Source organism: Miniopterus schreibersii, assembly GCF_964146895.1.
Source record: "Miniopterus schreibersii genome assembly, chromosome: 16".
Lineage (NCBI taxonomy): Eukaryota > Metazoa > Chordata > Mammalia > Chiroptera > Miniopteridae > Miniopterus > Miniopterus schreibersii.
In genome coordinates this window covers 12,532,055-12,546,296 of record NC_138116.1, presented here as the reverse complement: position 1 = coordinate 12,546,296, position 14,242 = coordinate 12,532,055, and the positions used below count along the sequence as shown (strand labels likewise).

Here is a 14,242-nt window from a genome sequence, read left to right as displayed (position 1 = left end):
CCTTTCCAAGACCCTTCTAGTTTTTCTCCCACCTCCTGCCCGATTCCTTTTTTGTTTTTCCTCCACTTACTTGATTTTGGAGCATGTTAAACCTGGTATCCATCTGTGTTCCTCTTGGGCTTGTGGTAAGGTCCAAAGGTCATTACCAAGAGAAATTTCAGCGAAAGTGGATTATGTGTATGAAAAAGACAAAGTTAAATTAAAATGGTCTTAAGTAGATTAGTGTGTACCTAAGTAAACCATGTGAAAATGTTTCACAACCATACCAAAATACTTGGCAATGTGGAGCACTTAGTATAACTGGTCTGACCTTCAAAAGCCTTCACAACATGATTCTTGCCTGTTATCTTCTACTATGCTCCGTGTGCAATCTTCAACACAGCTCAAACGAGCCTACACAGCCTCTGCAAGTTACCACCTCTGCTCTCTTGCCTGTCTAGACTGCTCTGCTTGCTTCTGACAAAATCCAGATCCTTCTCATGGTGCCACTCACATTCCTTCCCATTTAGTTTTCCCTAAGTACTTTGTAAACAGCCTACTGTCTAATGTCCTCAGTTAGCACTTCATCAGAGACAATTATGTCTACGGAGCTTTGGTTAATTACTACAACTGCTCCTTACATATGTGCATATGCTTATAATCTGTCCCTAATTAGAATGGAAGTAATGATTCATTCTCTGGAGCAGTGGTTTCCATAAATCCAAACTGGTTGCCAAAGATCTCCCCTGAGGAACTTATTAAAATGCTGATTCTTGGACTACATGGGAACGTGAGCTCATAAATTTGGGTGTAGATAGCCACAGAATGCAGATGTAACATAATGATGGGTGGGATCCTGGCATCAGCACATTTAACAAGCACATTTTATGATACTGATGAATTGCCAGGTTGGGAACTACTGCTCCCAGAGAATCTAGCACAATGCTCAGTGTCTATAACATGCTCATGTTAGCTGTATGCTTCTGGGCTGATAATGAACTTGATAATAACAGTATTGTTGTATTTTACCTGTGTTGTTTCCCTAAGTGCCGAAGAAATAGTATTGAGTACCTAATAGGTGTCAGGCTCTGTGGCTATTTACATACCTTTTCCGTATAACCTTTTGAAGTAAATTGGCATTCTCAAGGGCATGAGAAGTCTGAGTCTAAGGAACTTGTTTTAGGTACCAGCAGAGCTAGAATCTGACCTCTGACTTAATGGACTCAAAGTTCATGACCTTTCTACTTACCAGAGGGTATAAACTGGTGGCTTATATCTGACTTGCAGGTAGGTTTTATTTGGACAGAACAATGTTTAACCCTTTTAAAAAAAAGTAATTGTCAACATTTCTAAAATTGGGTATTTTGTATTAATATCTGGATTTCTGTCTTCTTTTAAGGGGACAAAAAAAGATTTGGTAACACTGGGATCCACATTCCTCTATGGCAACAACTGAGTGGAGCCTTTAGATGGATGTGGGCTAGAACTCACCATAGTCCCCTCTATTCCCCATTCTCAGCCATGGACCTGTTTCTCTTACCCTCTGTTCCCAACCCTGGCCCTATAGGCCTCTGAGTTTGTAGCGCCTGCACTCTTATTTACTATCTTGCTTTCTTTCCATTGTTCAGGAAGTTGGTAAACCTACAGCCTTCTTTTATCGTTCTGTCTTGTATGGGTATCTGATCACAGAGGTGTGTGTATTTTGGACTTCGTGATTTCAATAGTAAGGAACCTGCTGGTACGTCATCAAGGAAAACTGGGATCTTTGTTCCTTAAGCTACACATTCTGGCTCTGACCTAGTAAAATTCTGTATCTCATCGTTAAAATAGCTGGGGAAAATGTAGCAATTCATCTCCTTACTCCAATTCAATGAGATCTGCCCATTAAGGAACCCACAGTGAGCAATGCCACCAAGTGGTAGAGATTCCACATAGAACTGCCACCCTCAGCCAGAGATGCTAGGAGACGGAAGACCCCTCTCAATTTAGAGGGCCATTCAGAAACAAGAAACAATGCTTACCCATCCCCATAAGCTGGTCCTTTTCAAGGTTGCCTTAAAAAAGACAGGGCCACAGGCTGGCACTTTTGAAGCCGTACTTTTTGATGACTTTTTGGATTCTTTTTCTGTTTGCTTGTTTCCTTAAGCTACTGCTGCTGCTGATTCAACTTGTTTCATTCCATACATTTTTAATGTGTATTCCTGTTTTTGGAGACTGTGAGCAGAGAGTTATTAAATTCTTTTAGCATCAGTATAGCTAGGGAGTAAAAAAAACCTCTTTGCAAAACAGCATTGAATATCATGGGGATAGGATTTCACAGTCATTGAACACTTACCAAGAAACTGTGCCAGGCATTTATATACTCCATTTACTTAATATAAGCCTGAGAGGTAGGTATTCTAATTTTAAAGATAAACAAACAGGGGCCAAGGGTGAAGGACCCACAGCTCTAAATCTTAGACCCTTCTCAACGCTGTCAAATGCCTCTTTGGAGACCTCCCAGAGACACAACCAGCGACATCTCTGGTTTCTCAGACCCCTTAGAAATCCAGGATCATTTCAAGGCATTATACAAATGAGAGGTCTTACTCTTCACCTAATCTCCTAATCTTCATGAACGCTACTGTAAGACCTCCTTCATAAACTCTCAGTTCACTGCCTGCTCTCTACCTTTTCCCCCCACCCCCTTCAATGCCTTCCAAATAATCTCCTAACAGGGATGTGAGCCAAGTTTAAATCAATTTACCTGGTCAGTCAGTGCAGATATGTTGTTCTATCTCCAACACCGTTTCCATTCTTTTAGAGATGGAGTATCTGCTCTCTAAGTCAAGTAAGTATTATTTAAGTAGGGAAATTAAAACAGGGTTACAGAAAGGCTGAAAAACTGGATTTTCTTGGTGTTTACTTGTATAAAGGAAAAACAGCACATAGATGCATCCACAGTATTTAATTTGTTTGGATAATAGTTACAGATAAACAGGTACACTCCATATACAATTACCAATACTTTTTTATACAGTTCATATTTCAGTACATCAACACTATTTTATTTACACTCTATGTACATTAACATATTTCTAAAGTCAGTGCATTGTCAACAAGTTTTATACAGTAATTTACAAGGTGAATGTAGTTAATAGTTAATTTAATAAATTTTCTGGTAGTCATGAATTAAAAAAATTAATTACAACCAATATAACAAACATAGATCAAACAATATTAGTAGATTGTGCTACCTGTTTAAATAAAACATCTGTAAGGAAATTATTTAAAATCTTCCATTTTTTCATGGGACTTGTTCAGGTAGGAAAGGACAGATTTTATATACTGAAAATCATGAAACTATAAAGTCTGCATTTTTGTCTGACTTCATCACATTATACCATTTAGGCCACTCCTTCTTACTTGCCATTATAGTCTTCTGAATTCTGTTTCAACTTAGGAAGCCATTTAAGGCAACCTTTCCAAATGCTATGAGAAGAAGTGGATAGCAACTGGCCTCAGATATCAGAACACAAATGCTGAACTACCTTGGTACCTACTATCTATGCAGAAGGAAGGGAAATGGAATCTGACAATTAATGAGAACCAACTTCCAGGGTCCAGAGGAATACAAAAAGACTGAAGAAAAAAAAGTGAAATACTTACTTTGAATATATATTTTATAACACAAGAAAAAAAATGCTGCCTGAAATAAATAACATTTACATTTTTGTTCCAGTCTTGAATTATCAGAGGAAAAAATAAAGTGAGCAAAAACACATAACTTTTGATGACTACTACTGTGAAATTAAAACACCCAAAAAAAGAAAAGAAAAAAAACAAAAAAAAACAACCAAAAAACCGCACAAAAAACTGGACATGCAAACAAAACAAAACAGAAGTTTACATTTAAAACCACCAATTTCATTAAAAATACACACCATCAATGTTTGGGATGTGTTTTGTTTTTAAACTGAATATGATGGGGGGAAATACCCCATTCAAGTTAATTTATAGCCCTTATAGCCATCAAATAAGAACAAGTTTTGGAAAGTTCATTTGTATGTACTCTCTCCTTTTTTAAAGTGCAAAACAAAGAAACGAAGAAAAATAACCACTAATTGTGAAACGCCCTTTAGGGCTGATGCCATTTTCCTTCTCAGAAGCTCTCTGTGCAACACGTGCGAGTGAAGATGGAGCGAATGTTGGCAGCTACCCTCCCGAGCTCAGCAGTGGGGGTGGAACACATTTTTGAGGACACTTAAAGCATCCTCTGAGGTAAGACCCCTCCATCTGGAGGGCCTTTTCAACTGGATTTTCCAGGATGCTTTTTTTTTTCTGTATAGGGTCTCCCAACCAAGGCCCTGGGTAGAATCACACAGCCCTTAAGAGACTGTCCCTTCCAGATTGACTGACTACTCTATATGGCTCTGCCACCATGACTGGTTGTGTCTTAAACACAAACACAACAAAAACAAAAAGCAAGAAAGACATATAAAGAGTGGGAAAATCCTTCTAAAAATAAACTGAAAAATCTGTGTCCATGCCATAAGAATCCTTTGCACATCTTCATGATCTTGCTTTCTCCATCTTGTCGATATAATGGAATAAAACTTCAGGAAAAAGGAGGTAGCATATCATGTTGTCCCCAGACAACACTATAATTTTTTGTTTTATTTTAACTCCAAGGAAAGTCTTAGTATTTTGTTATGATTAATGGTAAACTCCCTACTCACTACATATTTGTTCACATCTGGACAAGCACAATTTAGTTCTTATTTGGTCCCAGGTGGCTGGTGCCAAACCCTTTTGTTTACAGGCTAATGGTGGACTCTGCCTGAAAGTTCTCTACCAGAGAACTTGTGTGAGACACTTCCAAACAAAATTATTACTACTGTTATGCTAACTGCTATTTTAATTAGGATTTTTATTTTGTGCTTCAGGGTCACAGAATAAAATAACTACATTTAGCTTGCCTTTCAGCGACGCTTTTGCCAAATGTTAGCTACAGGGAGTCGTCTCCCTTACCACCAACCTGTCTGGCAGCCAGAGTGGTAGCTTACTGTAACACACAGTACTTTTTGTAATCAGACTCAAAGTCTTCATCCATGCTGCTTGTGTCTGCCATCTTTTTGCCATCAATCTTTGGCAGAAATTGTGCATAGTCTATCCCCTGCTGCTCATAGAAAAGAATGTAGGCAGAGTCGGTGTCAATTTCATCAGGGTGAAGTTCCTGAAGGGACAAGAAAAGCCTTTAATAAGAAAGCCATCATTCTGCTGGCTCTTAATCCATGCCAGGAAAGTGGGGGGGAGGGACGGACTCTCTTCAATTACTAAACCTGTTTGCTTCCAATGAGCTTAATATTTTGGCTCTCTCATACTCGCTCCCAAAATAAGGCCCATTATTTTCAGTGTTTGTTTTAGGGAAAATATTCTGACTACAGACAAGTTAAAAATAATGACCAAAAAACACCCACCAAATTCTAATAGCTCAAAAGACAAGAGCTTTTTCTCATTAACCAAGACGTTTCCCCTTAGTACTCATGTTTCCATTCTCTCCTCTGCATATCACTTTTGTTCCTTTAATACTAAGAGCATCTATATACTGCTTCTATCAGAAATATCTATTCCTATTAGGAGAAAGTCCATTATTTCAACAAATAATCCCCAGAATTGTTGACATTTCTGTTTCTTTTTTCCAAAGATTGGGGATATCTACCTTACAGCTGCTGTCATTGTAACAGTACCACTTGCTGTTCGGGTTTTTGGCATAAGTGACGTAATGGCCCCCGCCCAGAATTCCTGAATGGCACTGTAAGAGAGAAGAAAGTGGAGGTGTGTTAGTACTTAACAGTACTCTAGCCAGGGGGCACTACTAGGATCTGATCAGGAAAACACTAATCACTTAGGTGGTTAAGAAGGAAAGTTTTGGAATCATCTAACCTTTCCCAAAAACAAAACAAAACGCAAAATTCAAAATTCAAAATCTCCAAATCTAAATATTTTGTAGTTGTAGTTATTTTTTAGAAAGCAAAAATTCCTTACGAACACACAGTTGTGAATAACTTGAACTTGTGACTGCAGTTATAATGATTACATGACTACCCCCCACATTACTCTGTGAGCACCTTGGATTTTATCCAGAAGGCCAAGATACCTACTGCTGACTTTATCACCAAGCTCAATGCCTAGGAAATAAGCCCTGAAAAAAGGATGAATTAATGAAGATGAATGAATAAACCACTGAAAAATGCAGATCATTCTGAAAACCTTACCACAAACCACTTACCGAAATTGCATATAGATTATAAATAGGCTTAACACGAGTATCTTCTCTTTGGTCATCGGTGTTGTCTTCTTCATTGTGGTTTTCAAGCTGACCACTGCTGTAGCCATTGCCACAGCCATTGCTACATGCCTCGTGTTCATAAAGAAATCCATTGGCCAAAGCTACTTCGTGGTCCTGAGGGGTGACCAGCTCTGATTGGCTGCCCCCCAGCATGTGCCCTCGGCTCAAGGCATCAGCCAGCTCACAAATTTGCCCAGCCCCATTCTCCTTGCTGGCATCCAAGTTCTCCTTACTACTTGACAGTTTATTTTTGCTGCCTATCTGGGGTAGCCGGAGCCTCCCTTTGCTCCTCCCTAAAGTCCGTGGGCTGCTGTTAGGGCTGCTATTTTTGCTGGAGGGACAGCTGGCTCCACTTTTTCTTGATGAAGAAGGTGAACCTGTCAAAGGGAGAAGAAAAGATTCATAAAACCCAAATGCCACAAGTTAAACCAGCCACCAGATGTTAACCTTGAAGCCACCTTCACAAGTGTACACATAAAGGTAAAGAGAAGGGAGTCCTGACTGGTTACTTTTTAGTTTCTGTTATGTAGCCAATAAGTTACAGTCTTGTCTTCCTCAATGCCAAGCCCTGAAAATATAGCAATGCCCTGAAAATGTAAATTACCATGTAGGAACTTAGAAAATAGTAGAAAGGTAATTTAGGTTAGATTCAGTTTAAAACATTATTATTAGACTAAGGCCCTAAGAAGTTTTACAAATATATTTTCTTCTCCTTTGTAAAATTAAACATTAGATAACTAATTATTAAGCACTTACTGTTGCTAGGCATGGTATTGTAAACTCTATTATCTTTACCTCTCACAACAATCCTGTAAGGCAGTGGGTCTTAAACTTTTTGGTCACAGCCCCATCCACTTCCATATATACCCTTAAAAGCTGTTGATGACCTCTAGAACTTTTGTTTTATGGGTTTTATCTATCAACATTTACCATATTAGAAATTAAAACTGAGGAACCTAAAAAATACAATATACAAGCACATATTTCACTAATGATACCATCACATCATGCTGGCTCTGACTTCACTACACACTTGTGAGAGATTGACAGTAAAAAGATGCATACTGTCTTAGTATTTCTATGAAAATAGTTCTAATCCTCCAGGCCCTCAGAAAGGTTCTCAGGGACTCTATAGAGGTTCCTGGACCATACTTTGAGAACCTTTGACATAAGAGAACAACGATGACAACTACCATTCATGTTCACCATATGTCAGGCATCATGTAAAGTGCTTCACTCCTGACATATGAAATCCTCACACTGTGAACTCAGTATTATCTCTATTTTACACATAAAAAAATAGATTCAGGGAGGCTGTATCTCTTGCTGAGAATCACATCGTTCAAATCTAGATAGGTCTGATTCTAGATAAGTTGGTTCCACCTCATGAGGCTGTTGCTCTAGAGTGGAGGAGGGAGGCAAACATGCAGTCTACAGGGTCCCCTCAGGGTGATGTCAGGGCTTCAGGAGGCCCCCCTAGGTTTCTTCACCTTTGGGGCTATTGACAACGTTCGCGCTGAGTGAGGACGGGCTCTTGCTCAGGAGAACATCCTCTTCGCCAGCTGAGCCCTGGGCATCCGCTTTCTTCGCCTCTCCTGCTGGAACCCTGGTCTCACAGAGGTCATCCCCCTGGGGTGTGAGTGGTTTCCGCTGGCAGAGAGCCGGGTCTCTTGGTACCAAAAAAGCACTAGGGTCAAAACTTTCACGAGGAAATTTAACAATTTTCTGTGACTTTATCCATCGGCCATTTACAAACTGAAAACGTTTAAGGTGAATAATCTGGAGAAGAAAAGGTAGAAAACCCTTGGGTTAAAGGGTTCTGGAGATACAAAATTTACATAAAAAACATGTGAATACTCAAGAATATATAACATTTTTCCAAAAAGAACATATTTTATTATGTATCACAGTTATCAGGAGGGCCAGTGCCCTTGAGATCTATGGCTAACATGGTAATCTCCCTAATTTCATACCCTGTACATACCCAAAACTTTCTTTACAAATTTCTTCAACATCCTTGGAGCCTATATTTGCTTGTATTCCTCTGCTTTCTGGGTTCATGACCCACACTGACCTCTACCTCTCTCCAATATCATAGAAGATTCATTCACAAATACACTCATAGGAGACTCTAGTAAATGTTTTGAAGAAAAATGGAGTTTTTAATATAGATGCAACTTACCCAATCTCTGATTAGATATCTCTCCTTTCTTATCATATCCTTTGATGACTATCAAGGACCCCGACGAGCATAAGAATCTCCCTACTCTTTGGTCTGGTCTCCTTTTCAAGAGCAATGAATTCCCCCAGTTTCATACAGTGTTATTAAGCTCTCTGATGCGGACACAGATTTTTGATGGCTATCTCTACCCTAGATGCTTAACAGTTTACTGTTAATATAAGACAAGCCCTACCTAATGGGGCACGCTGGTGTGTGGATCTAACAGAAGCCCCCCAAGCTCTCAACAAAACATTGACTAATCATCTTTTTTTTTTTTGGTTTCTTTAGTCCTCACCTGAGGATATGTTTTTATTGATTTTTAGAGGGGGTGGGAGGAAGAGAAACATCGATTGGTTGCCTTCTGAACGCACCAAACCTGCAACCTTTTCGTATACGGGACAACGCTCAATCAACTGAGCCACCTGGCCAGGGCACTCATCATTATTTTTGAAAGACCTCAGAAACATAGTTTTTATAAATGTCTTTACTCCAAGATATGTCCAAGATATGTTTTATGTGATGGCTATATGAATATATATAATTGTCAAAACTCATCAAACTAGATATTTAAAACCTATGCAGTTAATTCTGTGTTAATTATAACTCAAGTTTAAAAAAAAACACACACAAAAAAAAAACAACTACCCCCCTTCCCACCTACCTGTCCCCAAGCCTGCCTTGTCCCTCTTCTCCCTTCCCTCAGCTTCCATCCCTGGAGCTAGCTAGCCAATGTTATTAATCACTTGTGCATTCTTCCCTGGGAAGTTGTCTAGATTTAAGAAAAAAACAAAAGCAAAAAACAACCTACATTCACAGTCCTACATAGTAGTAGGAAGACGGCATGAATAAAAAAATGCATATATGTATGATCTGGTTAAAATATACCACTGCCTTACAGTTACACTTGTTATGATACTTCCACCCTTAACGAAAAAAGCTTTTTCTTAAATGAATAGGAAGATCTGTCACTTCACACTCGCCTCACAAACAACAGGAGAGTCTCCTAATCCACGAAGGGAGAAGGTAGAAGTAAATAAAATTCAAAAGAACACATAAGCCCCATTACACCTGTGTGCTTGTGCATATATACTTAACTCAGCAGTGTGCTGCGGCCATGTGACCAAGCACACCAGAATTGCAGGCTCCAGGCTCCATTGCTCTTGTATAATTCACTAAGGATGAGCCTGAAGCTTCCTCTCTCCCTAGAGCCAGAGTGCTTTCTTTCACTTTCTCCTGAAGCTCAAATTCACCAGGATGTACCACTTGTGACCATTCTTATACATGGTGTTGAATGGCAGTTACTGGCCTATATGACTTTTCCCTCCTTTTAGGCGGCCTGCTCTTTAGGAGCAAGAACTAGCAAACACCTGTAGAATAATTAATCTCTGTGTGCGATATAGAAACCTTGCACAGCAAAAGTGTTTGAAGCACTGCCGCGGGGGGGATTTTATTCTCAAAAACAACAAAAACTATTTGTTCATGGCTTCTTTCCTTTTTGCCAGATTCCTGCTCTCTCAGAGGTAGGACTGTAACTTACTAGGACTGGGGGAAGCCTCCAGAGATCCAGCTTCTTGGTTGCCAAGCAGTGGGTCTTACACTTGGAGCAGTAGTACATCTCGTTTTCCCCTAGCTCCTCCTCACTGGTGAAGGCACGGAGACAGCTGTCCAAGTTGATGGGCTCAGCTTGTGCTCTCCGACTCTGTTCCACACTCTCATGCTCATCCATAACCTGTAAGTGGAAGGAATAGGAAGAATGGCAGGAGAGGGTGGGGGAGGGGGGGAGTTTAAAATGGTCACCTGGCTATGCATGGTCCTCTAGGTGATTCACCCTCATTTTATTCTACACAAAGAAAGAGAAAATACAGCCCAAACTAAAAGTCTTTGAGCAAATACAGCATCTGTATATTTATTCACAAACATCACATTAATTACATCCTGGATCAAATTTCTATTTATATGACCATAGGTCTTTTTTTTTTTAAGATTTTCTTTTAAAATATATCTTTATTGATTTCAGAGAGATGAAGAAACAGGGAGGGAGAGAGTTGAAACATCAATGATGAGAGAGTCGACATTGATCGGCTGCGAGCCCGCAACCCGGGCATGTGCCCTGACCGGGAATCGAACTGCAATCTCCTGGATCCTATGTTGATGCTTAACCACAGAGCCACGCCCAGCAGGGTGACCACAGCTCTTGAAAAATTTCAGAATGGTTCAAAATGACAAAAACAAAAACAAACAAAGAACTGCCTATTTATTTTACAATTTTGAAATCCTAAAATAGCTTACATGTGAGCTGACCCTCAAGCTCAGGGTGTTCGGATTAGATCTTATTTTTTAACTAGAAAGACAGAATATTATTAGTGTGTTGCAGGCTTTACAGAGGCTAGAAGAAATAATACCACTGAACACAGATGCTAGATCTGAATTAAATAAGAAAGGTACAGAAAAGCTCACCATGAGGATACAACACATCAAAGTGTTAAACTCCACAGGATACAACTTATTTGCATATCGACACCACATAACAGTTATCAGAATACCACATATGTCATTATCTATTTCCTGCCTCACAGGGCCTCTTTACCGGAGACTGCAATGAAAGGACAGTAGGCTCAAAAGAGCCAAATTTTGTTGAGAAAGCCCCTAATACCTGCCAAACCTCTGTGGTCCACTTAACCAACACACTAGGCTTTACAGCAAGAAGACGGTAAGTATAAGGATGGAGAGACAGCAAAGGGGTATAGGTGTGTAAGGATGTGTGTTGGAGGTGGTGTGGGATCCGTTGGGAGAGAAGCAGGGGCCTAGAATGCAACAAAAAAGGAAGACCTTTTTCCCTCTCCAATACTTGGCCGTCACTAAATAAGCAATCAGGAACGATGGTGGGTGAGGCATAGTTTGAAGACTACGAATACTACCGTGGGACTTCACACAGGGATCTTTTAAACCCAAGGTGGAGTCTGGAATACAAGTCCAACAATGAATGCCTCTCTTCTGGCAAAGGTCACACAAATCTATCACTCCAGTCATTACACCTCCCTTCCAAAGGTGAATTGGTTCTCTTTGCCTGAGGCAATTTCCATCATATTTCTCTTCCAGAACTCACAATGGGCTCCCTAAATTCACACTAGCACACCTCAGCACATGCAGTTTAGAACAGGTTTTCAGGGGTGACTTTTTCCCTACATGAGAGGATGGCTGTATTACAGGCTGCCAAATGCTTCTAAGAACTATCAAGATTGAGGTTGATCATGCAATTAAGGGGTTTAGCATTGTATCATCATCCATTTAGAAATAAATCATTTAAAAAGGGGAACTTCAGGAAAATCCTTTCTTTCAGAAACAGGAATATGGCTTGACCTTGGATCACTGATTTCTTTTATGATACTAGTAACTCTCATCATCTTTAGAGCTGGTCATCCAAGGGAAAAACTAACAGTCTTCAAAAAACAAATACACACACACCCACACCCACACAAACCCAAAACAAACAACCCCTCTCCCATAATGTATCATGGCTGTGGGAATCAGAGTAGGAAAAGAGGTGTATCAAATACAGTAGTCTTTTTTCTCATAACCAGTTAAACATTATCTCGATGAGCTCTATCAAGGATGCTTTATGACCAACCACAAATTACAGTAAGTTAGTAAAAAATGTTGAATTTTATCGACTATTTTCTATGGAACACACAGGCTACAGAGCTAGATGGAGAAAGGGAGCAAGGCTGATTAAAAAAAACATATTTGTGGACTGACAATAATTTTTATTTATCAACAAAATTTCCCTAAATCAAAAGATTCCCTTTACTTCTTGGGATCCATTGCTATATTCTCTACTATTATTCAAATAGTCTAAATTTCTACTGGCACCCTCTTCCTTTTTTTCTAAATTGCTTGAAAGCTCATCCTTAAAACAAAACCTAAGGAATAAAGTAACACTTTCATACATTCTAAGGCTATTAGAAAAAGAGGGAGTTCTAGGAAGTTACATAGTTTAATTTTCTATTGAGTAATGTGAGGTCCAAACGGGGGGGAAAAAAAAAATAAGAGCAATTGCTTCTCTTTTTTTTTTCTGCTTAACAAATGAAACATTCATGTAGAAATTTTGGAAAGCAGGAAAAAAATGTAAAAAGGCAAGGAACCTTTTATATTTTTAATACAAAGGCAAACACTGTCAAAATATTGGGAGATTTTCTTTTGTCCTTTTCCTAAATAGTATTTTTTTTATATTGAAGAGATTTTTCATTATATGCAACTTTCTACTTTGCTTTTTTTAAAAAATATATGATATCATAAGTATCTTCCCATATATGTCAGCAAAAACTACTGGTAATCATAATTTTCAATAACTGTATAATATTTTATCCAATTACTATAACATGCTATGATGAAGATTTGTCAGAACATTACAGAGTATTTTCCTAGGATAAATTCCTAGAAGGGAAATCATTGGAATAAAAAGTATAAAATGTATGAGACCCTGGCCAGGTAGCTCAGTTGGTTAGAGCATCGTCTTGATAGGCCAAGGTTGTGGGTTCAATCCCCTGTCAAGACACATAAAATGAATGCATAAATAAATGGAACAACAAATCAATGTTTTTCTCTCTCTCTCAAATCAATCAATAAATTAAAAACTTTTTTTAAAAGTATAAAACATATGGGCAATAATCTCAATTTTAAACCAAGGTATCTTCCTTTGTCTACGTGACTCTCTAAGCACATGTAGAAACCACATGTAGGAAGATCGATTACGTAGGAAAAAAATGAGTCATGGGGCCCCACTCCCAGCAATGCAAAATATCTCAGTTGTAACTTGGTTTCCATGGTGTCCTAAGAGCATCACTGAAAGTGGAAATGACATCAGGTTGAACAGGTCATGTAGGCCTTTCTCCCTATAAGCAGGATGCCCTCCAGAGCTTTCCAGATTGACACTCAGCTTGTTAAAAAAGGAAAGAGATTTATAGAGCCAAATAATTTTTCATCTTTGACAGGAGTGTCTTGTCACAATAATGTCCTGTGAGATTTTGTGCTGACAAAGATTCAGGAATCTTTATCAGCTGCTAAAATTTTCCATCTTCAAATGAAGCATGGCTGAGGTTATTGAATTACCTTGCTACAGTGAGCATAATCTACTAGATCAACTTCTCTCTTCAACTTCCTTTAGTAAATGATCTTTCATTTGGGAAGTATCAGCAAATTACATTCCTCCCCGGCTAGTGAGAGCCGCTAGTTGCTGCTAGTGGGGACATATTGAGGGATCCAAATAGGGCAAGAGGTCTGGGACTGGTAATTTCCCCACTCTTCAACAGCACAAAAAGATGGAGAAGTCAATTATCATTACTAACCTATCTAAAAGGAACATTCCCTCTAACAGTAAAGAAGTTGTTAGTATTCTTTATTCTTTAAAATATTTTATTTATTTATTTATTTATTTTAGTATTCTTTTTTGAAGTAACATTTTCAAAATTTAAAATTTGCCCCGGCCAGACTGGCAGTAGAGGAATGCCAAGTGTGAACAGCCATTGAGATGTACTCTTAATTGTTCAGTCCTGAAACTTTCAATCCTTTCTCTAATTTTTCTATTCACTATACACATTAAAGGTAGCAGCTATAGCCCTGGAATGCATGTGAGCTAAGTAACTGTGGTTACCAAATGCTGCAGTTTCAATAATAATTAATAAACAGGCAGTGAGATATTTACTGATTGTTAT

At 38.9% G+C, this 14,242-nt stretch overlaps 1 protein-coding gene across 4 annotated transcripts in view; it reads right to left on the bottom strand.

Annotated features, from left to right (window-relative positions):
• Positions 1-2,907: 2,907 nt before the first annotated feature.
• USP32 (ubiquitin specific peptidase 32) overlaps positions 2,908-14,242 on the bottom strand; it is a 103,288-nt gene continuing 91,953 nt past the window's right edge. For all 4 annotated transcript variants that reach the window (XM_081162140.1, XM_081162139.1, XM_081162141.1 and 1 more), the window contains exons 30-34: positions 10,069-10,260; positions 7,801-8,089; positions 6,251-6,687; positions 5,681-5,773; positions 2,908-5,194 (exon numbers count right to left, since the gene is read on the bottom strand). In XM_081162140.1, coding sequence (XP_081018266.1) covers positions 5,021-5,194; positions 5,681-5,773; positions 6,251-6,687; positions 7,801-8,089; positions 10,069-10,260 — 1,185 coding nt within the window. In that variant the 3' untranslated portion in view covers positions 2,908-5,020. The remainder of the gene's footprint in view (positions 5,195-5,680; positions 5,774-6,250; positions 6,688-7,800; positions 8,090-10,068; positions 10,261-14,242) is intronic.